The sequence below is a fragment of the Antennarius striatus genome, chromosome 19 (assembly GCF_040054535.1).
Source record: "Antennarius striatus isolate MH-2024 chromosome 19, ASM4005453v1, whole genome shotgun sequence".
NCBI lineage: Eukaryota > Metazoa > Chordata > Actinopteri > Lophiiformes > Antennariidae > Antennarius > Antennarius striatus.
Window position 1 is genome coordinate 6498865 of NC_090794.1, and position 24967 is coordinate 6523831.

Consider the following 24967-nt stretch of genomic DNA (forward strand, 5'->3'; position numbering starts at 1 on the left):
TCTATCACATTTTTCTATGTTGCATCACATCTTATGTATCCACACAGATTTGAGATCCAACATTTTTTGCTGATTTTAACATCCCGCTTCAAAGCGGTGATGTATTGTAATTGTCAGTGTTTGTGTGTTCGTCCGTTCGTTCCGTTTGTTCATCCGTTTGTTCGTTAGTCCACCAAATATCTTCGCAACCGTTACAGATAGAAAGATGGACCGAATAGCAGATTACTCAGGCAGCAAAGGGGATGAAAGGGAGATGTTGACCTTGAAAAAACTAGGTCATGATCAAATTTCAACTTCTGTACACTCAGGAACCGGATAAGATAGGAAAATGAGGGAGAAGGCCAGTGTGAGTAAGATCATAGATCAAAGCTAGTGCTTTAATCTACCTATGCACTAGCTTTGATCTATAGTCAAAGCTAGTGCATAGCTTTGACCTAACCTGAAAGTTAAAAGCTATACACTTGTCTGGTACTACTTTCAGGGTACCCTGACCTACACTTTGCATGATGTTGCAGTCTCTGACTGCCTTGGTTCTTGTTTTTTATGTATTTATGTGGGTGAGATTCTTAAGTGCTTGTTATTTTATAATGGAACCAAATCACTGTTATTCTTCACAAAGTCAGATAGGAGACCAACTTCACTGATTGGTGTTCTGGTAATTGATTTGTGATCATTTGCGTTTTTAAATTTGTCTTGTAATGAACATACAGCATTACTGTATAATGAAATTTAAGCTGGCAAAATACATTTTTAAGACTTGATCGTAGTCTCAGCTGGCGTGAAGTCATGTTTCAACACCTTTTTGGAGGAGGTAACCATGTAGTTACTCTGTCATTTTTGCTTGCTCAAGTTAACACAAAACTTATGTACACTAGACAGGACGTATATTAACAGCTCTAAAAATCAAAGTAGATGTTTCTAAGGTTGTGGGTTCTTTATTGTATCTTCTGCAGTTAAAAAACAACAACTATAGTTTATGTTTTACAGAATTACTGAGCTGCTGTGAATGTAAATGTATATATTTATAACCTGTTTGTCACGACCTCTTACAGCCCAAATTGTCAGCAGTCAAAAACATACGAATAAATATAAACCCAAAATATTGATACATATTTACATTGAAATTTTAAGTGTATTCTGTTGTATTAACATGACATAACATGGACACCTCCAATGGCATACTGTAAATATATAGCCAATAACAGACTCAGCTGTAATATGTGTTGTGTTGGACATGTATACAATAGTCTAATCCTGCATGTAATTCTGACACACAACACTTTAGAGTTGGAGCTACTGCCCCGTTTCTTAATGTAAATTTACAATGAAAAGTTTGAAAATTCCCAGACTGGTTGCTTCACAGCAGCGTAATTTGTCATTCATCATAATTTGTACTACTCAGAAAAAGACCTTGAACAAAATCACTCAGCTAAAAATGGCATTTAAACCATGTTGTACATGGTAGCAGGTCTCTGAACACTGCCTTAAACAGAAATGATGTACAGCATACCACACCATAATCATGAAAGATGGTCACATTATGTTTGGTTAAAATTGTGTATGTGTTCATTCTTTCTCACTATTTCAAAGACTCAACCCTTTATATGAATGATGCTAAAGTCACCTGATTTCCCTTTCTGATCAGTTCCTCAGAATGAGATCCACTGATCAGCATTCCGAATTGTCTGTGGACTCCACAGCGTGGGAATGCCCCTCTGCTCTTCTCCTCCACCCACCACTTCTGCTTGGCGCCGTAACAAATGTGTCTTTCATCACTCGGGAGCAAAGCTTTCTCTTAAATAAATGATAATGATAACTCTGCATGAAAAATCCATTCAGGATAGGGAGCCAGAGGAGAAGAACACAGAAGAGCGAGTGTGTGTGTGTGTGTGTGTGTGTGTGTGTGTGTGTGTGTGTGTGTGTGTGTGTGTGTGTGTGTGTGTGTGTGTGTGTGTGTGTGTGTGTGAGTGTGTGTTTATTGGAAGTGAGGAGACTGAATCCCTCATTCAATCACTCTCCTCTAAAAGAGTATTACCAGACTATAAGGAAACAAATTAGAAATGGAAGTCAGTGAAGGATTGCCTTTCTGTCTGGACTCTGTAAGATCAGACATCAAGTGGTAGTAGGTGGTTTACAGAATAACACAGTCCTTTCATTTTTACATAACATATAACATATTTTTACATAACATGTAACAGTCTGAAATGGGTAATATGCATATTACCCTATAACAGGGTAATATGCATTGAATAGTGACTGACCTGTAAGTTGAATTAGCGGCCGAAGACGATCATCTCATCTACAAGAAAACAGATGGATGAATGTTTTGATGGGGTTGTCAGTTGGGGTGTGTTAGCTCACACATTCATCACACAGGAGTCCAATAAAATCTAGTGCCAACACAGGAGAAACAATATTATTCATTTTTGCTAATAGTGACCATCTATCTTCTGGACTTGATGATGATGATGATGCTGATGATGATGCTGCTGCTGCTGCTGCTGATGATGATGATGATGATGATGATGATGATGATGGCAGAATACTAGCAAAGTGGACAAAAGCAAATTCTTCATGTAAATTTAACATGTTAGCATGTGTAGCAATACATGGCTGATCGGAATGTCATTAGTTAGCAGGGAATTAATGTTTTCTTTTTCAGTTGTGAGGTTTTTTAAGGTTTTATTTCAGTTTATATTTTTTTGTATTTTTTCCACAAAAGTACAGTCAGCCAGCAATTCACAAAGGGTTACATAATTGGGAGGAAAATTTTATACAAATATAGATTTAATACTTCTTTACATCTACCATTGCTATGCAATGAAGTCGAAGATATTGTTTAAAAACTTATAGTAAATGAAAATAGAACTAAAACAATCAACAGGGGGAAAAAAGTATAATTTATTGCAGATGTAATGTCATGTTTTCATACTGGATCTCCATGCTGAGTCATATTTCCTCTCTTCTTTAAATTTCATTCATTTATTTTATTATTATTCTAATTAAATACATTTATCTATTTTTAAACATGTATATTTAGAATTCTTTATATGTACAATGTATGTTGATGTACATTGCAACTGCATTTTTTCCCCCTGTCTTTTTATCCACTTTTAACACTTCCTGCATCCTTCCTTTATTCTCTTTTGCAGAGACCAAATAGGTTGTGTGTGAATGCATGTGAAGCACCGGAGGAATTCCGGATGGACTGCGTGATTTTAGCGCTGCTTGGCCTCACAGTCAAAGAGCAAAACACAGCAAGTGGACGAAAAGATCAGCTGAAGCGTTATCAACCCAGTAACAGACAAGCTTGCAAGCTCTGATCTCCCTCTCTCACTGATTCATTCTTAATTTAACTTCAGCTAGAAGGTAGGAGGCAGGCGGGGGAGAGGATGGGGGTGAGCTCTGAAAGAGTGACATGGCAAAAAATACCAAATAAGTGCAGCTAAAAGCAGAAAGAGAGGTGTGAAAACAAAACAAAAAAGTGTTGTGTGTGTGTGTGTGTGTGTGAGAGAGAGAGAGAGAGAGAGAGAGAGAGAGAGAGACAAAGAGAGAGACAAAGAGAGAGACAAAGAGAGAGACAAAGAGAGCGAGAGAGAGCTGATGAAGTCAGTCAGCCGGGATGTGTGGTCGGTGGTGGGGGATGGAGCTGCAGTAGCAGCCTTGCTGTGACTCAGCACTAAACTCAGCTTCTCCCTCCCTCAGTTATTAGACCCTATAGTCATTGTACCAAACACACTCTTAGAGCTCTGTCTCATCAGTGTTAGGAGAGTCTGTCACGACGTGTGTCTCTCACACTTAGGCTGCAATGTTGAAATCTTAACTCTGATTGAACCCGGCATGGATTTGTCAGGACTGATTTGGTTTGTATGAAACAGCAGTGAGCCTATTCACATGTATGTTGGTTCTGTTATTTATTTTACTTGTGTTTTATGCAAAAAAAGAAAAAAGAATAATTAAGTAGTGTGCATGTACTATATACAGTATGTGTATATGCTGTATATATATCAATATGTATATGTTTGTGGGTATATCAGTATATGCTATAAATACCGTATAGCATATCTATGTATCTGCGTATCTATCTATCTCTCGGTGCTCTGAGGCTTTAAAAATAACCGACTCACTGTTGATAATTAAATGGTGAATAAGCTAAACTGTAGCTTCATATGTTTGTAAATCTAATTATGATGAAATCAGTGCCTCACCAGCCATGAACCTCACCGCACGTCACTGATAGACATATTGATATGTAAATAAATATATGATGAGTGCCGCTATACCTTCTTGTAGTATTTCAATATAACACCAATGTTCTCTCCCACATTTCCTATTTGTCTGTTAAAGCTGTCCCATCAACTATAAAGGCTGACAAATACGTAAATAATGGGGTCATTCTTAAACTTTGGGACGACTACTATCGCCATTGCCAAGTGGCAAGAAGAAGCACTTCCACTAATGTAGCTGCAGCTGGCAGGCTGCTAAAGATACAGCAGCACCATCTACCATAGATGTGGGATTAGTTTAAGGACACTTTGCATCTTTTGTGTTCGTGTGACCTGCAGGCCTGTGGTGTTGTTTTGTCTTTGCAGAGGAACTGAACTGTGAGCAGATCAACAAAGACATGCATGAAGAATAGCTCTCAGTCTCTCCCATCTCTCTGGGGAAGGTGATATTCAGTCTGGTAATTGAGGTATTGATAGAGCGAGACAGAGCGGAGGCAATGATAAGTGTGGGACTGCAGGTCTCGTTTCCAATGTTGAAGACGGTTGTCAGAAGGTCAATCGATCCGCATCTCTTACACCTCAATGACATGGTTTTGTTTTTAATTTTCCTCAGCTTTTCTATTTTCTTTCCTGTTTGGATCGGTGTCCTCATTATGTTTTCATGTCCTTTTCATTACATTTTTTTTCTGTCAGATACCTGACTTGAGTTGACTGGTTCTCACCAGATGTGATGGGGTCTTCACGGAAGGAGTCCTTTGTGGTGCTTTCACGGACTTCCAGTGAAAATTCGGGCATCTTGTCAGGGACAATCTGCAAACTAAACACAGATAGAAACATATTCTATCTACAGCATCCCATAAACCTCACTCAAAGGTGATTATGTTGTCATACCCGGAGAAAGTCTCACCTGTCTGGGTCTTCTCATCTGATGGTGATGTAATAGGATGAGGGGACCCAGACAGGTGAGGTAAACTGCAGTGGTTTGGAAGGGTGTCAGTAGTTTTATTACAGGAAGCCGTTTTATCACAGTTATTAATAAATGGACGATGAAGGACTTCCTGTGGTGAGATCCTCTTGCGGCACGGCCTTCAGAAGCTCAATGCTGTGCACTGGTCCCTCTTCAAAGCTTCTACGTACTTCATCCTTTTTCCTCCTCTGCATCTAGTTCAGTAAGCAGTGGTTCAATCCACCATCAGTCACTCATCCTCATGATCTGTGAGAATGAGTGACTGGTCTTTCAACACTGAATGTTTTTAGATCATCTACAGATTTGATCTTGTGACCCATGGAAAGATGGGTTGCGGTGAGTCACTGCACAAGCTTCTGAAGAAGAAGAACAACAAGAACTTTGGGGGGAAATGCTTTGTGAAGGAAACCATGAAGCATTTGTGCTTGTAGGACTGTCTCTGAAAATCTTTTTCAGCTGTAAACATGCCAAAACATGTGAAGTTAAAAGCTGTTCTTTGAGTCTCCACTTGTTGAACAACATCTTCTTGAAAAACTGCTTTGCATACAGGCCCCTGTCAAGAATGTGACTAGCTGGCATAACCAGGAACTTCTATATTTTCACAACATGGATATCAATCACAGCCAAGTTCAACATGGTCCACCCTGACTCAATGTCCCCAGCCTTTCACCAGGTCTGGGACAAGCTCTCCCAGAAGTGGGAGTTGAAGACCTCGCTGAAAGAGGGTTCCAACAGACGTTCCCAACAGACCTTGAAGACACACATGGTCCTGCCGAGTCTGACTGCCCTCTTGCTCAGCCAGCAGATCCACCTCACTACCAGGTGGCCAGAAATAACAGACACCTGTTCCCGACCCAAAGGTTCAGGGAAGTGTGGGCTATAAGCAAGAACACACCAGCCAGCCGCCTCCAGTCTCTTAGTCTCGGTACTGAGTCGTCGATACATGCTGTAATGCATCCGAATGGTTTGACTTCAATTCCTATTTGAACATGACTACCTGCAAGCTTAGCCAAGTTGATTTAGCCAAACCTGTTTTCAAATTACCTTAGCTTCAGTCAATTTCTGCAATTGGATTTTAACTAAAGGATATTGTAACTTATTTATTTTCCATGTTTTTTTTCTACCATATTCTTGTTGTCATACTAAATTGATCTGATGTGCAAAACCACAACTAGTACCCAATCTTTTATATCTGCTGTAGCTCCCTCCCATGACTTCCTATTTCCCCTGCTCTGCTCCTCCTCTCCTGTTCCTCCTTCTCAACAGCTGTAGCTTTCCCTCTCTCCCATCTGTGCAATAACTCCACTCCTCCACCTGTTCTCCACCTCTCTGCCTCCCCCACCTCCACGTATTTTGCCCCGGGGTAGAAATCAACACTCCATCTCCCTGTTTCCACTTCCCTTTTAATCTTCCTCTCCTACAACATCATTCTTTCAACCCTTTCCCCAACTCGTCAACTCTCACTCGTCATCCTTTCATCCCCCTGTATTTTAATGTGTCAGGCTACTCCCATTTTGTGTGTGTGTGTGTGTGTGTGTGTGTGTGTGTGTGTGTGTGTGTGTGTGTGTGTGTGTGTGTGTGTGTGTGTGTGTGTGTGCTAGCGAGGTTACTTCCTTGCTTTATTCCTTCATGAATGCTATCATCTGTCAAATATGTCAGCGTCATGTGTCAGCGATGCTCAGCATGCTGCTCCCCACTCATCCCAGTGTAGCTCTTCACGTGTGTGTGTGTGTTAAACACAGACTCATGCAGCTCTGTGTGGCTTGTTGTGTTAGCGTGCATTTTAGCTTATGTGAATACGGGATACTCATGGTGTGATGCGCATGCAAATGTTTTGCCTCAGCAGATCGAAAAGCTAGATTAGCTCCCAGTGTCTTGCACCTGCATGTTGCTATGGAAACTGGGTATCCTCTGTGCGTCACCTGTGTCCATTTTTGGTCTGGTTTCCTGCTGCTTTTTTTTACCAGCTTCTCTCACTCATGCTAATTTACTGTGTGGGTCTCTCTCCCTCTGTAGTAAAAACCATGAATCCTACAAGTATTAGTGTATTTGCATAAACTGTCCATTCACACACATTAGGAGCAACACATTATTCTCACCAGACAAAAGCAGACAAATTGTGAGATACTGGAAGAATATTAACGATAGAGCTGAGCTTTTATTGAGCAGTATGACTAAGCAACAATAAACAGGCTCAAACCAAAGGATTGACTCATCATATTCATCATCAACAAGGCTGTAAATACCGACCCACTTGGATAGTAGGTGTGATTCAGTTGCATGGGGGAGGGGTTGTATAACAGACCACTTCTTTGCCAGTGACTTAACAAAGTCTCAGCTGGAGGTCTAACTGCATCGTGATGAAGATCGATAATAACACAATGTCACCCAACATCATGTCCATTTTCCAACCCAGATCAGCAAAAGCTATGCCTTAGATTAATGAATCATTTGTCTCTAATATGATAATCAATAGGATCACTACCCAAAATTAAATCACCTTGATTTGACCACAGTACTTCAGACTCTATGGTTGGGTCCAGAGAAAGATTGTGGTTTGTTTTTGTCACAACTCCTCTCAGGCCTTGAGTCTATTCCTTTATTCTAGCCACAGTAGTGTTTTCCTGTCATTAACATCCTGTCTTTCCAGAACCCCCTCAAACCTCCCCGCATGCAATCAACTTATTCCTGTCACCTGTTTTGCTCAGCCACATGCCGCCCATCATTCAATCACCTCCACTCTACATATATTCTGTTCAGCAGTCAATTCTTTGCCAGATTGTTAGCAATTCGTACCACTTTCCAGTGTTCCTATCTCGTATTATTACTGTGTATTGATTCCGTCTGTTTTCTGGATTCTGCCTGTTTGCCTACTCCCTGTCTGTTATGTTTGCTCGCACTCATGGATTAACTGATTTTGACCCTGCTTTACTGTTAAACTTGGGTTTCGGTCTCACCTCTACTGTTGTGCTTTTGGGTTCTTTCTACCCTCCGTGTTACAGGTCTGACTGAACACTTCATTAAAAATATAGTAGCTCCATGAAAATTACAGGTCTTGGTGATTAGGTGCGGCCATGCTGTAATAAAAATGCCGACTCAGAAAAGCAATAGTTTTAATAGCTAACTTTGTTTTTGCAAAGGTTTGAGTGGATCGATCCGCAAAAAGCCAGTGTCATCCTCATGTCCTCATGAGATCACATCATGATTTGGATACAAACAGTCTCTAGAAGAGGTTGTGTGCAATTGTGTAAAATATTTGTTAGAAGCTGATGCAGCTAATAACAAAAACCAATGAGTATCAGAAAGCAGAGTCCTATTTGTGAGAGAGCGGAGGGTGAGGACAGGAGGATAAGCTTCGAGTGAAAATCACACCAAAAGAAAAGAGGGTTTATCAATGTGAAACTAGAGAGGGAGGACTAAAAGCCACCTCTGCAGTGAAACAACCCCAACCAGGCTGACCCTCCTCCACTTTCTCCCTTCTATTTCCCTCATTGATTCTGTAGTGCAACAGCATAACAAATCTCTGGTGAAAAAAAAATCTCTTCCAGTTCAAAGCTCTGCAGTAGCTGCCTGATTTTTTGGGAAACACCACTCTTTTTCTCTCCTTTCCTGTGGTTTATGCTCCTCAAACCCTGAAAAAAGCCACAAAAGACAGCCAATCCCCTTTGTGACACCCAACACAAGGATAGGCTGATTCTGTGGGAATCACCCCTCTATCATTTCTTCCTTCCACAAGCATTAAAAAAACAATCTCGTCTCTCTCTTCATCGATCATTTCCCTCATGGTGAAAGCACTCTCACATTCCACCTTCTGTTCTGTTGCACACCTAACTCATCATCATCTGCAGGCAAACAGGTTAACATCAGGAACACATGAATAATTGGGTGATGGGTACGCATGCAGCATCATTACTATGTAGGAATAGAGAGTTCAGTGAGAATGGTGAATGTAGTGTGGTGCTGTAAGGGAAACAATGCTAACGAGAAACTTAATTACAAGTGACAAAAACCCATCAGTTTTCTTATTAGGCCCTTCGGTGTTTTACAAAACAAAAGAAAGGACAGAGGGAAGGAATGAGTTTATCTCTAAAACAACACATAATGTGACATTTTACTTCCTGTGCAAACAAAATGAAGCTGATATAAAAGTATTGCAACCACCAATCACGTAATTTCAAAATTTTCCCCCTCTTTTATCCCCCTCCCATTTACATAATATTCATCCGTGTTATTTATATGCTTATCAGAAAGCCTTGCTGACAATTCCTTATATAACATTTATATTTTATGACCAGGATTTCTGGTTACACTTTGATTAAAATGTCCGTCTTACTCAGGAATCCAACGACTGCTGACTGATCGGCCACTGAGGAAGCCTTAATCAACAGGGAGTGTGTGTGTGTGTGTGTGTGTGTGTGTGTGTGTGTGTGTGTGTGTGTGTGTGTGCACGCGCGCTAGCGTGTCTGCGTGTGTGTGTGCATGTGTGTGTGTGTGTGTGATACGGAAAGGCAGAGGGAAAAACGTTTGCCAGTCTCTCTTTTCCCTTTTTTCACTGGAGTGACAGTGCCATTTTGGGGTGGGTGCTGATGATACTGCAGTACGAAACGGAGCCAACAGCTGGGAAACTTTTCTAGCACAGTAATCATATTTCTTTAGATTTTTTTTTTCAATAAAAAGTTTGGATGCTCTAGAAAAAGTACATAAAAACAATTAACAATTTGCGGTAATCTCTCATCACATTCTGCTTCTAGTAACACTTCACACAACAACCCAACCTTAAAAGAAATGGGGTTTTAGCAAGCAATAGCATATTTACACATGAGCATCTGGAGTCATTAGTATGAAAGGAAAACCATATTCACACGCTCGTTGCTAAGTTTGTCTCCTTTTGGTTCAAGCAAGGACCAAATTGATATTGTAAAAATATGGTACTGAAAAAATAGATGGAAAGTAGGTCCTTTGGTCACATAGCAGCTGTACTCTTTCTCACACATACTGGTATATTGACTTGTGAAGCCAATTAAATAACTCCATAAAACAAAAGATAGAGACAGACTAAAATCTAATTCTTAAACATTTTCAATTAATTTCTCCCTCAGGTCCAGATTTATGAAGACAGTGAAATGCTGAAGCTCTGGGATATTTACTGTATAAGTTTGTGATATCTTTCCCAGGAATTAGACTGAATATCTGTGCCAAGATCCAGTCCTCTATTTGCCACCCACTGTTATTGGTCTCACTATGAAATTCAAATCAATATCCTCATAATAAGAGTCCCAGGACTGCAGCAAATAGGAATCTATAACTTGGAAAGCTGAAGAGATCTATGCCGCTGCCAAGGCTGCACTAACGAATGATGAATCACTGCAACACACACATAAACACGCACGCACGCACGCACGCACACACACACACACACACACACACACGCAGCAAACCTGCACAGGTGTGAAATATCTGTAGAGAAAGTTCACAACAAAAAATACTTACACCCATGATGCAGCACACACACGCACGCACGCACGCACGCACGCACGCACACACACACACACACACACACACACACACACACACACACACACACACACACACACACACACACACACTCAGGGAGTCAGTCAGACTGAAGTGAAACATGACTCCTTCATCAATTATGGATGGTAAACCAGGATCTGTTCAATGCTGCCACTGATTCTGTAGACGCAGCGATTCCATAATCCTGCTTCAGTGTTTATGGGGATTGGCTCTTTTGGGAAACACACACACCAGGAATGCTGAGTCCATCTAAGCATGAAATTACACTAAATAGATTTTCTTTGAAAATGTGAATGTTTCTTGTAAATTCTATATTCAATACCATTTAATCAAAACATTGAATTACAGGTAGTCCTCAACATACGAACAAAATTGGTTCCAAAAGGTTTTTTGTAAGCTGAATAGTTCGTAAATCCTACTTTATTATATTTCAATCTATAATCACCATTTTACGTAATTTAAATGGCATTACTACTTTAAATACAAAAATATTATTCCCTTAGACTTACCAGAAACAATTACAAGACATAAAAACAACATAAAAATGAAGTAAAATATTGTAATGTAACTTTTGCATTTCTACCTCTGCTGAATTAATTTTATACTTGGGGGTGTGGAGGCTAAGTCAAGCTTTAAGCCACTGAGGTATTCCACCACACTTACATGAATGACACGCTTATCTAGTCTAGAATAGTAAATACTGATTTAAGGCTGAGGATCCTGGTGAACATGAACTACGAGAGAACTCTGCAAAATGACAAGAGGAAGTCTGACTGCCTTGTTCTACGGACAGACGAACACACAAGCACTAACAATTACAATACATCACCGCTTCGCGGGATGTAACAGGTAAAGAACCAATATAAACAAGAGAAAACAAATGTATTTTTAAAAAATGAACAACTTAAACAAGAGGAAAATATTTACACGACTGCGCTAATAAAACAATATACTGTAATGCAATATTAATACAAATGATTAAGACACTGGTATTGTCGAGTAGATCCACCTGAGTGATACATTGATATTGATTAGACACATTGATTGTTATGTCTTCTTGTTTCTTCGTGTCGGATAGTCAGACTTAGGCTAGTCCGATTTGAGCCTCGAGCATCACTGAATGCAGCATTGTGATTATTGACCTCTGTGTCTGGAAAGATCTAGAAGGGAAGCCTTTGCTCTGCCCTGTGATAGAATGTTTCACGAAGTGAGGTAACTGAACCGCTGCGATTGTTACCGCAGTAATAGCATCTCTGAAATTACTTCAACACAACTGTTCATCATGGCTCCTCCATTTTTCTCCCCTCAGTCCTGGACTAAATATGGTGTTGAATGAACACCAGTCATTCAAAAACAAGACATTAAAAACTTTAGCAATGTCCAATATGAGGCAGAGCTGTTGTACGAGTATTCTGGGAGCTCATTTTGACCTTTAAGTACTCACTGTGTGTGTGTGCGTAGGTGTGTGTGTGTCAGTGTTTGGGTGTTCTCATAAGCAGAATTTAGGAATACAATTATGCGTGTGAGCAGGAGTGTGCATGTATACATACTTTAGAAATGCAATAAGACATGTAATAATAATAGTGATAAGGAGTGTGCGTGTATGCGTGTGTGTGTGTGTGTGTGTGTGTCCGTGTGTGTGTCCGTGTGTGTGTGTGTGTGTGTGTCGTAGTTGTTTTGGGAGGCAAACAGTCGACGTGCTGAGTCAGCGATGCAGGACCAGAGCTGGGAGACTGCAGTGCTGCCCACAGCACCTCACACTAATCTGAGCACAGACTGATCCGAGGGGAGGGGAGGGGAGGGGAGGGGAGGAGGGGATGAGGGGAGGAGGGGAGGAGGGGAGGAGGGGAGGGTAGTGTAAATGTCCATACATACAGATTATAAAGATCAAGACACACAAAGGGGCACAAAACAAACATAATGACACACACACACAGACCGTTTGTTAGGCAACGAAACCCTGACAATTTCCTAGTCAGGACCAGGAGCCAGAGATTTAGTCCTCAACACTGCTTTGAGCTTCATCTAGATCAGTCACCCACCCAAAACCCCATACAGATTGTGGAGACACTGGTCAAGGAGGTTGAGTTGCAGCCATCGATAACTCAGAACTGCACATGAATCCTAAACCCAAATAAAACTACACCTCATTTGAAAGTCATTATCTTAGTCTGTTACTCCCAACCTGGAAATCCAGCCAGCCAGTCCTGATTATGATGGTGCACTGTTCCCTTGTAATTTCTGAATTTTTAACAAGTTCAGTTTTTAAAAACGATGTTCATAGTAGAAAACTGTAACATTCAAGTAGATGTCAAGTAGATGACTGCCATAGTATTTCACTCATCACATTATTAGACTCAGCTGACTTCTCCCAGAAAGTACAAGAAGCTATCCATAGGTTTAAAGGAGTTTTTGGAAAATGGTGATATGATTATGATATATATGTTTCATTAATATTTAAAATGTTTTTCTTCGACATGTAGGGTACCAGAAAGATTGACTGAGGCTACTGATATGTGGTCTTTTAGGCCAAGTCATGCTCCTCTTACTCGGTAGAAAGCAGACGCCCAGTCTCTGTTCATCAATGGGGACAGCGTGGAGAGATCGTCTGACTTCCGTTACCTGGATGTCTACCTGGACGAAGACCTATCTTGGAGCACCAACACAGAAGGCTAAACAGAGATTATATTTCATGAGAGTACTAAATACCAATCAGCTCTCACAGGAAGTGCTGTGTCCTATCAGTGCTCCCACGAGAGCATTTTCTCACACTGCATCTGCGTGTAGTCTGCCAGCTACGCAGCTGCAGAGAGGATGGTGCTCCAGAAGTGTTGTCAACACTGCCCAGAGGATCATCAGATGCCCCCTCCCCTCTCTAGAAGAACTGTAGCCTTGGGCAGATAGTATAGAATGATGGACACACGTGCAAATAGGTTTAAGGACAGTATTTACCCTAGAGAGATAATGGTGCTCAACAAGGGCTAAACACTAATGTGCAATACAACCTGCGTGCTGAGAGTTCTGTCGTGAACCTGGGGGGATAGTCCTCATCTCGTTGTCCATGGAACCCTATTTTATGTGCAATTACAATAAACATGATTCATTCATTGTTATCTGCTAACAAAATTTTTAATAAATATCTGTCTTCTTTCAGCAGATTTTCCTTCATATTGACAAAATACAGTAACATAAATATCTTGGATTTATCATATCACAAAATGTCAACAACAACAAAGTGCACTTCTTCCCAGAACATTTATAGCCCAAATGCATATACAGCAGCAAATCTCAGCTTCTGCTCCACATTGTGAATTCATCGTGAATCCTCCTCTTCCACAGTGTCATCGCCCTGTCTCTGTGCTTTACAGAAAAAGTTGCATTTGTATTGAAATCAATTATTAAATCATACAGAAGAGGTGTTATTATAAATTAATTATCTGTTGCATTGCTGCCTGAACGTTTCTGTGGTAGGGAGGTAAAACTGTATCTTGGGATTCCTGTCCCTTAGACACACACACACACACACACACGCACACCCACACACTCTGCGGGACCATATACAGCAGAGCCCACGCCCTGACAGACACACTGCGTCACGAGCAGCAATCACAGCCAGCAGCCTTGTTGACTCCCTCTAACCCGCGTGCCACTCACGGTGCTAGAAAAGCCCTCATCTTCTTCTCCTCCTGCCCACGCTTATGCACCCTCCCCATACTGAGTCACCCTCCACTGCTCTTTCACCACCCCCTCTCCTCCTCTCCTCATGTCCTTTCGCCTTCACTTCCTTGTCAGTCCCTGCTTTCTCATCTCTCTTGCATTGTTATGAACAGCTCTGCTGGGATGTTTCTTTCTCATCACGATCTCTTTGTATATCATTATGCGTACGTGTGTATGTATATCTTCCTTGTCTCTTCGCTTTCATTCTGCTCACACCCTGTGCCTCACTTATCGTTCTCATCCATTGCCTCTATCATACATCCTTGTCATCAATGATACGATGAATTTGTATCTTTAAACAGTCCAGACTCTGTATTCAGCAGCTCCAGGCCACTATTCCCCACCCTGCCCGTGTATTTGATTATATAACTACGTCCCTGCGGACCTTGAGGACACTGCAATCTAATTTTATCTGGAGATGGTGATGATAGGACTGTGCATCAATGCGACACTTAACACAGAAATAGATGTCGATTTCTAAGATGATTCTCAGTGTGGACATCAACAAAACCGTGATCCAAACACCATCTGGTTCCTTCGGTCGACCTGGGGTTATTCACGGAATCATTTCCTCATGGACAAAACGTGGAGGATTCATGTGAATTCTAAACCATCACTTAATAATTCCATCTTTTTCTAAATGCTGCATGAAATGACAGATTCTATTCCCAAACAGGAGAACACTAAACAGACGTGGCTGTCATTTTGACACGTTTCTGCACTAGAAACATCTCCCTCCAAGTTTTCTTCTTTTAACTATGTTAACACATTAACACATTCCAAATTTACTAAACATTACCCTCTGCTGGTTTTGACATGGAATTGCAGCTGTACTCTGGCAGTACTGAACTTAGAAACAACAGCATCAACCAGAGTTAAAGCTACACTGACGAGTCAAATAGTTACTGTTGTGTGACTCCAACACATGTCTGACAAGGAGAATCTTCCAGTAAAGAAGAAGGTACGAAGATGGAGACAATACAAGGACCAGCATTATACTTATTATAGTCTGAAAGACAGACAGTTAGACAGACAGTGAGACAGAAAGAAAAGATGGAGAGCAGCCTCGGTCCTCCTCTTTTCTCAGCAGCTTCCTGCTGCTAACAGACTCGTCATGACTCTCACTGCAGTTTGAGCCTCTGCAGAGTCAGGGGAGGATTTTAAACAACTTCCTAACTGCAGCATCTGCTGTTCTTACATTCACACTCTGTCCCTGCACTCCACTCGGTTTCAACTCAGTCACAGCCTGACACAAATCTTCTTCCATCCTACCAGACCTGTCATCTGTTCGGTGGATGTACCTTAACTCATGTACTACATATTCAAACCAAACATTTACAATTATTATAAGGCATCCGAGAACAAGGTATGGTGAGCCACTCTTATGAGCAGCAGGATTTCCTTGCAGTTATCACTCCTTCATCAACCCTTCCTGATGTGGCTTTAGTTTACAGTTGGCATCTTATGAATAGTATGAAAAACTTGCTTCAGTGTTTATTTTTTCCCATAATTTTTTGCTGTTTGACAGTTCTCAAGAGACACTGAATGCTGTACATCTAAGAATAGAGTATTACACTATCTTTTAAAGTACATTTTACTCTCAGTAGGTCAGCAGGATGAACATAAACAAGAACACAATGTACTGTATACAAAACAAAATAACTCATTTTTGCATGTGCACAGAATCTAGAAATTGTGATCACAAATGACAAAAATAACAGAGTTCAGAAGCGTGACTGATTAAAGCTGCACTGAAAACAAATTGATCCCAGGTCACATCTATCAATATATCTTATAATTGTGCTTGTCCCTCCCTCCACTTTGATCTTACTGCTAGTAAATACAATGAAGTGTCTTTCTCAGGCTGACCTTATTCTCAGTCTATTCTGTTTTCTAGTTCAGCTCCAGCGCTTTCCTCTGGATGTTCTGGCTGAAAGGCATCATGAAGTCGTCAAAGTCCAACTCCAAAGATAGGATCTCCTTCCGTTTCTCTATCTTTGACATTAGCTGGCTGGTGGTGGGTGGCTTCCCCCAAACCTGAGACAAACACAAGTCACAGAGGAATGGAGACAGACACTGCAAAAACAATCTATGTGCAATTCTTCAGTTGAAGGAACACTGCAGTGCTCCACATCCCACAAGCTCAACTAGAAAAGCTTCTAACACACTTTGGTGAGAAGGGAGACGGAACTCAAACACAAGATAAAATGCACATGAATTCATTCTACCTGCTAGGAGGCCGATTGGGATTGTCAAATTACAATTATAGCAATACAGATCTTTAACATGAAACCCTAGTTTCAAGTTAAAGATCTGATTTTTCAAAACAACAAGAAATAGAATAATTTTCCTATGAAAATAGTTTAAGTAAATAAGAATGTTTATCGATGATGACTATATGCAATTCCAACCTTTGTAAAAAAAAATTTGTTAAGTTCAAATGCAAACAGATTTGTTTGAAGACACAGATGACACAACTACTGGGGAAAAAAACAGAAGTTGGACAGATTTAAAGAAATCTGTCCAGCAGTTTTTGAGGATACAGAAAGACTACACAGACATGCCCAACTTTAAAAACTAAAAATTGATCAAAAGTAACAACAACAACAAATGACATGGTAAAACAGGTAACCTTACTGTTTTTGGCACAAAGGTGATGTCCACAGCGCTTGTTTTCCCTGAAGTGATCCTGGTGTTTTGCAGGAAGATGCTCTTTGAATCCTTCTGAGGGGAAGTCTTCCCTGCTGTTGCTGTTGATGTCCTGGCCTGTTCTGTGTCTCCTGTAGCAGGGCTCTGTAAGGAACACCAGGATCCCTAAATGTGACTTATTTTATTTTATTATTGAGTGCAGTTACCACCACTCAAATGTGACAGTGCTGAGATTATGAGAGGGAGATTACAAAAAACAGCTTGACAAGTTCAGCTTTATAAAGACAAGACAAAACTCAAGAATAACACAAAAAGTTAGGACATAAAATGATCTGAAAGTTAAAGCTGTGATTTAAAGTATGGTCAAGGTGGAGAACAGAGCAGGCTTAGTAGAGTAGTGTGAGGTTTAAAAAGAAGTAGGGGACATCCATCCATCCATTTTCTTGAAGACAGAATGATTGTAATCTCTAGCTCTAATCTGGAACACACCATATTTATGTTTACCTTTCTTTATATTTAATACCGAGTGACAGTGGGAAATCTCTACTATCTTGAAGAACCCCTAAGTCACGTACTAGAGTATGCATAGAGTTGGTGTCGGACAAATCTGCTCGATGTACATGTGAAGCCCGTGATTGGGTTTCGTAGACAGTGAAAGTTGAACAAAACAGAAAAATTATGGAAGTCAAAAGATTTTAATTTTGTAGCATGCTGGTGAAAGGACTCCAAAAGGCACTACTGTACTTGGATACCTTTGCTTTCGCAAGTTTAGCCTTTTGAGTTTTGCCTCCCTTCCCCTTTGTGTTGTCCTTTGGTTTTGGCAGAGAATCCATTTTATTTGTCACCAACTCAATTATCCTCGAGTCTGCAAAGGCTTTGGCAATATCAAGGCAACTTTGTTCTGCAGGAAAATAAAATACCAAAGAGCAGATGAAGACATGAAGTATTTGCTGTTAAATTTAGCTCACATGTCAACGCAAATATTTCCAATGTTATTTCCTTTAAATGCAGTCACAAAAACATGATTAAATGATCAATAATAAACACATGTTTGAATTTATCTTTTGGTGTCATAAAACAAAAATTTTTTCCTAACTGAATTTCAGCCTTCTCACTTTCTCACTAACCTTCCTTATTCTCTGCTTTCACATTGGCACCCGCCTTGATGAGGAAGTCCACACAGGAGGGTCGAGAGCTCCGGATGGCCTCCATGAGTGGCGTGCCTCTGTTGAGTGTCCGTGCATCTATGGCAGCTCCAGCCTCAACCAGTAGCTTGATGAGTTCCAATTGGCCAGCGTGAGCTGCGTGGTGGAGCGGTGTCCAGAAGAACTGGTCACAAGCATTCACATCCGCCCTATCAGGAACACGGTGTGTTTAAAGACACCCAAAGAGAACCCGACCTATCTTACTCATGTACCACTTAGACTTGTTTCACTGGCAAAGAAGCAGCTCAGTGTTTAAGACAAAATCCTAAATCTACTGTTGTACTCATACAACAGCTGATATTGAGGCCACTTGGGGGCAGCAGGTGTTCATCACAATTGAATTTATGGCCCACCTTCAGAAATAATGTGTTAACATTTCCATTGAAAGAAGTTAAAAGCTCAGTAAGGTTGCTGCATTTCATCAGCCCGAATGACTACCACACGCTGCACTGCTAGAAGGCACAAAATCTTCTTTTTCATATAAGTGAAACACCAAAAACAGAAGAGAAGCAGAACTTTCTTACCCTCGACTGAGGAGGTACTGAGCTACCTCGTAGCTGCCGCTGGAGCAGGCCACCATCAGCGGGGTTTTGTAAAACTGATCTTTAACATCCACAGGAACCCCCTTAGTCAGAGCAAGATCTATGGACTCCATGTCTCCACTCATCACACAACAGTTGATATTGACATAAGTCTTCTCTGGTTTGTCTATGTACCATCCTGAGTCATTCATGACAAGATGTTCAGGTGGGTGATCACGGTCGAACCTGCGAATGTCTGAGTTGTAGGTGTATGTCTCAATCATGAAGAGGGGTGGGCCTCCGTCTGGCCGGCGGGGCATAAGATCCGCTGGGAGGGTACAAATGGGCACTGGGACAACAAATTTACCCTTCTTCTTATCTCCTTTTGCTCCCTTTTCTCCCTTTTTCTTTTTAGGAATGTAAGAGGAGAGGAGGAATGGTTTCTTGATGTACTTTGCACCTTTGATGAAATCATTAATTTTAACACAACCCTCCTTTTCTTTATCAAGAGCTGAGATAATTGTCTGGAGTTGATCTAGTTCAACTGGAGCTTTGAGTTCCTCCAATACTGAAATTAACGTCTCAGTGGTAACTGTGTCTGTCTTGTCTCCAAAGGCTTGCCATAATTCAGTCTCATTCTCCTGAGACCAATCGTGAAGGGTCAGGGCCCAGAGATCTGAGATGAGACGACCATCAGGGGATTCTTTGCTGTCTCCCTTTTTATTCTGTGCTTTCCTCAGTTCCTTGGCTGCAGCTTTGTGACCGGCGTCTTTGGCAATCTGACGTGGGAGCAGCCCTTCCTGGTTCTTCAGTTTGGGGTTGCAACCTGATACACAGAGCAGTTTTAGTAAGAATATAAATCGAAGTTGGAATGCCCTTATTTAATGTGAAAATGTGTTTCAAGCAGCATTTTCTAACACCAAAAGTTGTGTTTAAGAAATACTTGACTTTGATTTCCTGGCTCTGAATGTACTATAAGAGAGATATAATCCAACAATATACAGTTACAAAAAGAGGTCAAGAGTTTCTCTTCTAATTAATTATAATCTTATGAGATATATCTTTTTATGTAATATTTGAAGATAACGTGAATATTTCACCTTAAAAAATTAATGTGAATAACAACTTTAGGGCCCTTGAGGCTTCGTAGATTATAAAGTGTGGAAGCCTTTAATCATGCTTGTGTATTTCAGGGAAGCTGTCATATCGCCACACAAGATTTTTTTGCAATATACAACTTTCCTGTTAATCTGAATTTTGCATTCAATAGAAACCACGCCCATCAGTGGATACTGCCTGGACCTCATTCATTACAACGTGTCACCCAGCTGAGTGGCTAATTGTACATAATTGTTAGTCATAGCATTGAAGTCAGGATGTGTGTTCAGTCAGCCTCTCTCTCCACACCTCTCTGTGCCAGTAATTTGCAGCAGTTTGCATCGCCGGTGGTGGCAGCGTAGTGCAGTGGTGTGCATTCATCCATGTTGACCACGCCCATGTCTGCTGAGTAAGCAGAGAGCACCTGAATCACCTGAGGAAACAAAACACCCGAGGAGCACGTTCACAAACCTCAGTCCTGACAGCAACTTCTGTAACTTGAGTTCCACACGACAGAACATTATATTACATTACATTATAGAACCTAAACGCTTCAGATACAATAGGGAGCCAATCAGTGCTCTGATCAAATAGGTAGTTCAAACCTTGAATGGTCTAACAGTGTCTCCACTTGTGTTTTTATTGTTTTCACTACAACTTCATTATTTTTTTCAAACAGACACAAGGCAAACAGATAAAAGACCTCAAAGCAGGCCCCGATGGCAGCATAATGCACGGCTGTGAAGCGTCTTTTGTCCAGGGCGTTGGGGTTTCCTCCCTTCTTCAAAATAGTTCTAACAACCTGGAGAGAGCCAGCTTTGGCTGCCCCCATCAATGCTGTGACACCGGTTTTCTGAAGAAAAGGAAGAGAGGAGTCAGATTTAGGAAAAAAAATAGTATGCAGAGTAGCTTGACAAAACTATTGAAGCATCTTAAAAGAATGCTCCATTGTCTCTTTCCATAACACTACAATGTTTGACCTGATTGGTTGCATTAGGGTCCGTGCCTGCATCCAACATGTTGAGACATCTTGAAGTGCATTCCTGGGCGTTTTCACACATCAGCTGGAAGATATGGATTCCCTCATTTGACACATTGTTGACATCTGCCTGGCACCGCAGCGCCACCTGCAGGCAGCGGGTGTGGCGGTTGGTAGGGTAATTACAGTAGAACAGCACACCTGAAGTGAGCGCGAGAAAAAGGAACAGAAGTAAGAAAAATGTGTCTTTAAGGTTTTGACTTATATCAATATAAAAGCAACATCTGTTCCAGCTTCCTTATCAGCCAAGGGAAGCAGCAGGTTGGAAGCACACCCTAGGCTATAGTGGTCACATGACACACAATGTAAATAATTGACGACGAGATGATTACAATCAAAGATGGATGGCTGGATATAATAAAAAAGTTGAAAAAACAAAGTGGTAATACAAATCACATACTGGTGTCTTATTGATAAATCCCCATAACAGTCTAAGGAACAAATAAAAAGCTTATTTTTGAGCGGCGATGAGCAGGAGAAACAGTTTGACCTTTGTTAAATGTTCTAAATTGTAATTCTTTCATAATTTGTGATTTTTTATAAATTCTACAAGCATCTTACATCAAGGATTTATTTCCTTTCTATAAATAACACATTGTGATTGTTTACCTAGTGACTTTCACGTGTATTTGCATCAGCCACAGGTCACAAGTAGCCAACACCCTGGAGGCGCCTAGAGTGTCATTATAATTCAAGATGTGAGGAGTGAGTGCTGGTCACCCGGCTCTCCTCCTGAGGATAACACAAATGAGTATCGACGCTCAGCCAAAGGAGGAAAAGTCTTTGCTGAGTGTTCAGACTGGGCCAAACAATTACTGTGGCATGCAGGATGGTATCAGATTACTCAGATTGTTTCCCAGGAGAACATCACCATGAGTGGTTGATCTGTAATTAGATGTAGCTACGCAGACTGACACACATACACCTGTACACACTGCATACATTATACAAAACCCTATATCCATACCCCAAAGCACGCAAGCAACCACTGTTCTACGTAACTCCAGCTCTGTCGCTCTCTGTCCTTCCTCCCTCCTTTACTCACTGTCAATTACCTCACAGACAAAAGGTAATTGAGGTCATTATCGCAACTGGTTTAGAAAGGTACTGAAGAGGAATTTTACACTGGATGATTGGAGTTGTCCTGGAAACCGCCTCATCAATTTCTAAACAGAACTACCATGCATTTTCATGAGTTGTAATGCAAGGCAAGGCATTCAGAATCACATTGCTAGTCTAACTTGAGATGGAAAATACCTCGATTTGAGAAATCGACACTCCGAGCTCAAATGAGAATACATTAGTGGAAGTGAAGCTGTTCCACATAAATTATTTACTTAGTACATTCCAGCAGAAGTGAAAAAAGGTGAGATGTCGAATGCTGATCAGACCTGTCAATCTCTTTGACAGCTACTACTGGTCCAATCTTGTGTTTTGATATTTGGCGCTAAGTCAAATTAGCATTGTTGTCAAATACAGCATTCAATTTTGTCCTACTACACAAATAAATAACTGCAGCTAGTGATGATTTATATCATAAACTCATACAGTATATATATATATATAAGATATTTAAGATATATCGATGAATCAACAGTAAAGTAACCAGAAAATATGATGGTTAGTACAGCAGATTTACATCTTCATATCTTTGTTCATGTATCTTAATATTCTCTGAATTGTTCAATACATTTTTCATGCTTTATTAATAGCAGTATTTGAAACTCATGTGGACACACTGTACAATTTTTTTGTTGCTCAGGTCTCTCTTGCATTTAACAAATTTAATGAGTAAAATGTGATTTCATAAAGTACTAAATTAATCAAATCTGCTCTTTAATTCTCCAGAAATACATAACCTATAAATGTTTACAATGACTTACCTTTGCCCTCTGCATCCTGGAGCCTAAAGTTAGCATGGCTCTGTGCTAGCAGTGCCACTATGGCATCATTCCCCAGCTCAGCGGCTAACATGACAGCAGTGCGGCCCATCTTGTCCTGAATGTCAGGATTCACTCCCTTGGACAGAAGGAAGCTGACCAGGTCTGAAGGAGTCACGACACAGAAATGATCATGGTATGCAGTGGCTTTTACTTAACACTTTTTCATTTGAAGTGCATTGTATGGGTTTTGGTTTACTTGTTTTAAATGTGAATGACAAAGTTTTTCATAATTTTAATGAAGTCAAAGTAACAGGGATTCTTGTTCATTTTTAAATTAAAATAGAAGCTGGCCATCACCCTGATTGTTGGCTGAAACCGCTGTATGGAGCACTCCTATGCCGTCCCGTGGCTCAGTGAGATTGACGAGGTTTTCCACTCCAAGGTTCACCATTTTCTCAATTTGCGCTGCATCTCCTTCATGGACACACTGAATGAGACGGTAGAGCTGCTGAACATGCAGGTGGCCTTCTGCTATAACACCACTCATTATGGGGTCAGACCGGAACTAGTAGACAAAAAGCAAAATACAGTTATTCCTATGACAAAGACAGATGCTATACATATGGTAGATCAGGTGCAGAAGCAACATCAGAGGTTTTATCCTTGTGTATTTGTTATTAACTACAGTGCAGTATTAAATCACTGAATGATGTCAGGGCAGGTTAATTATATCATTAATCAGTCTGTGTAGCTGCTGTATTAGTATTTAAAACACTTATTTGTTAATTGTCTTTTTTTTTCTTACTTCCTCATTTCTGGACGTGATTCATTTTTCTCACTTGGAACAAGACGTCAAATTATTTACGCTAAACAAATGTGACCTATTTCGACCATTAATGGGTTACTTCATGAAAAACCTTCATTCATTTACAAAATCAAATAATAATAACACATTTTAGGGAAAACATTTGGCAGCATATACGATAAACTGAAGGACAAAACGCCCTTTAGACGTTCAGTCCCCACGTAAGCACTTCGTTTAGAAAACATTAGCTAGCCGGCTTGCATGCCATTAACTGTCGTGTAAAGTATTTAACTTACCGTGGTATTAAAAAAAAAAAAGTCCTTGAAGCTTTATAGCTGTTGAACTTTGTAATTTATATGCCCACTACTGGTGTAGCACGAATACAGCTAAGTTCATCCAAACTTTCCCAATGGGTTCTTTATCCCTCTCTTCTTAGTAAAGCTCAACCTCTCTCTGCCTCCCGTCGGTGTAAACAAACTGTCTCGTGGTAACGGAGCGCGTGAAAGTCCAGCCAACAATGTTTATGGGCTTCGGGTGTTGCCTTCAGGTCCTCGGGATTTGCTCGGTATTATGGCAATCACAGCCCCAAACGCATCAACACTGTAGGCAATGCATAACTGCATTATTACAGTGCTGGTCATATATGTAAAAATATTAGAATATTAGAATAAAATATTAGAAAACATACATAATCAAAACTGAAATTAGTACATTTTTAAATGGCCAAGAATTAGAAGGTATCAGTCACACCGCGTTGAGCAAACGTTTAGTATTACAGTATTCTAGTGTTCCACATAATCCACTCTGGTAGCAAAGGGATTGGTTCATGATGCTATGTTATTCCTTCCATCTTTATTATTTCAGTTATCTTGCAGAGCCTGATTTCATAATTTTGAGGCAGTCATCTTCCATTTTATGCATCCTTAAAGCCTTAAGTGGTCTAGGTAGGATGACCTGTTCTTTACCCTTGATAACCAGGGCGTAGATCAGTTTACTTAGCTCTGTTTTTGTTAGAGACAGTGGAATGGTAGCTATGGAGTCTAAAGCAGCTCATGAAGAAACATGTAATTGCAAATGATAAGCAATTATTCCATAAAGACAACAGCAGACAAAAGGCATTTCTTCCTGCAAAGGACTTCATAACGTTTATGGGTTTTCAGCAGGAATCTTACAATATGAGTGTTGTGATACTGAACACAAGGTGTCACTGAGGTACAGCATTACAAAAGGTCTGAAGCTATATTATATAACCTGCAAAACTGACCCATACTCACTGTTTAAAGGCACATAATCCAGATAAAAATGACACTCTCGACATCAGC

At 40.5% G+C, this 24967-nt stretch overlaps 2 protein-coding genes across 3 annotated transcripts in view; both read right to left on the minus strand.

The window, feature by feature from the left end:
- snap25a (synaptosome associated protein 25a) overlaps window positions 1-5179 on the minus strand; it is a 34293-nt gene extending 29114 nt beyond the window's left edge. Inside the window, exons 1-3 of one of the 2 annotated variants that reach the window (XM_068341896.1) lie at window positions 5134-5179; window positions 4949-5043; window positions 2262-2299 (exon numbers count right to left, since the gene is read on the minus strand). The gene's annotated coding sequence lies outside the window, so the exon portion shown is untranslated. Of the gene's footprint in view, window positions 1-1624; window positions 1762-2261; window positions 2300-4948; window positions 5044-5133 lie in introns of those variants that run through there. The other variant, XM_068341897.1, reaches the window with a different exon arrangement.
- Window positions 5180-15954: 10775 nt separating this feature from the next.
- ankef1a (ankyrin repeat and EF-hand domain containing 1a) lies at window positions 15955-24066 on the minus strand. Its single transcript, XM_068341895.1, has 11 exons — window positions 23942-24066; window positions 23198-23405; window positions 22841-23002; window positions 20899-21098; window positions 20622-20771; window positions 20228-20351; window positions 18824-19646; window positions 18222-18448; window positions 17847-17995; window positions 17083-17238; window positions 15955-16482 (listed from the first exon to the last, which is right to left on the minus strand). The coding sequence occupies exons 2-11, from the start codon at window positions 23385-23387 to the stop codon at window positions 16339-16341; spliced, it is 2325 nt and encodes a 774-aa protein (XP_068197996.1). The 5' UTR covers window positions 23388-23405; window positions 23942-24066; the 3' UTR covers window positions 15955-16338.
- Between the last annotated feature and the right edge of the window lie 901 nt (window positions 24067-24967).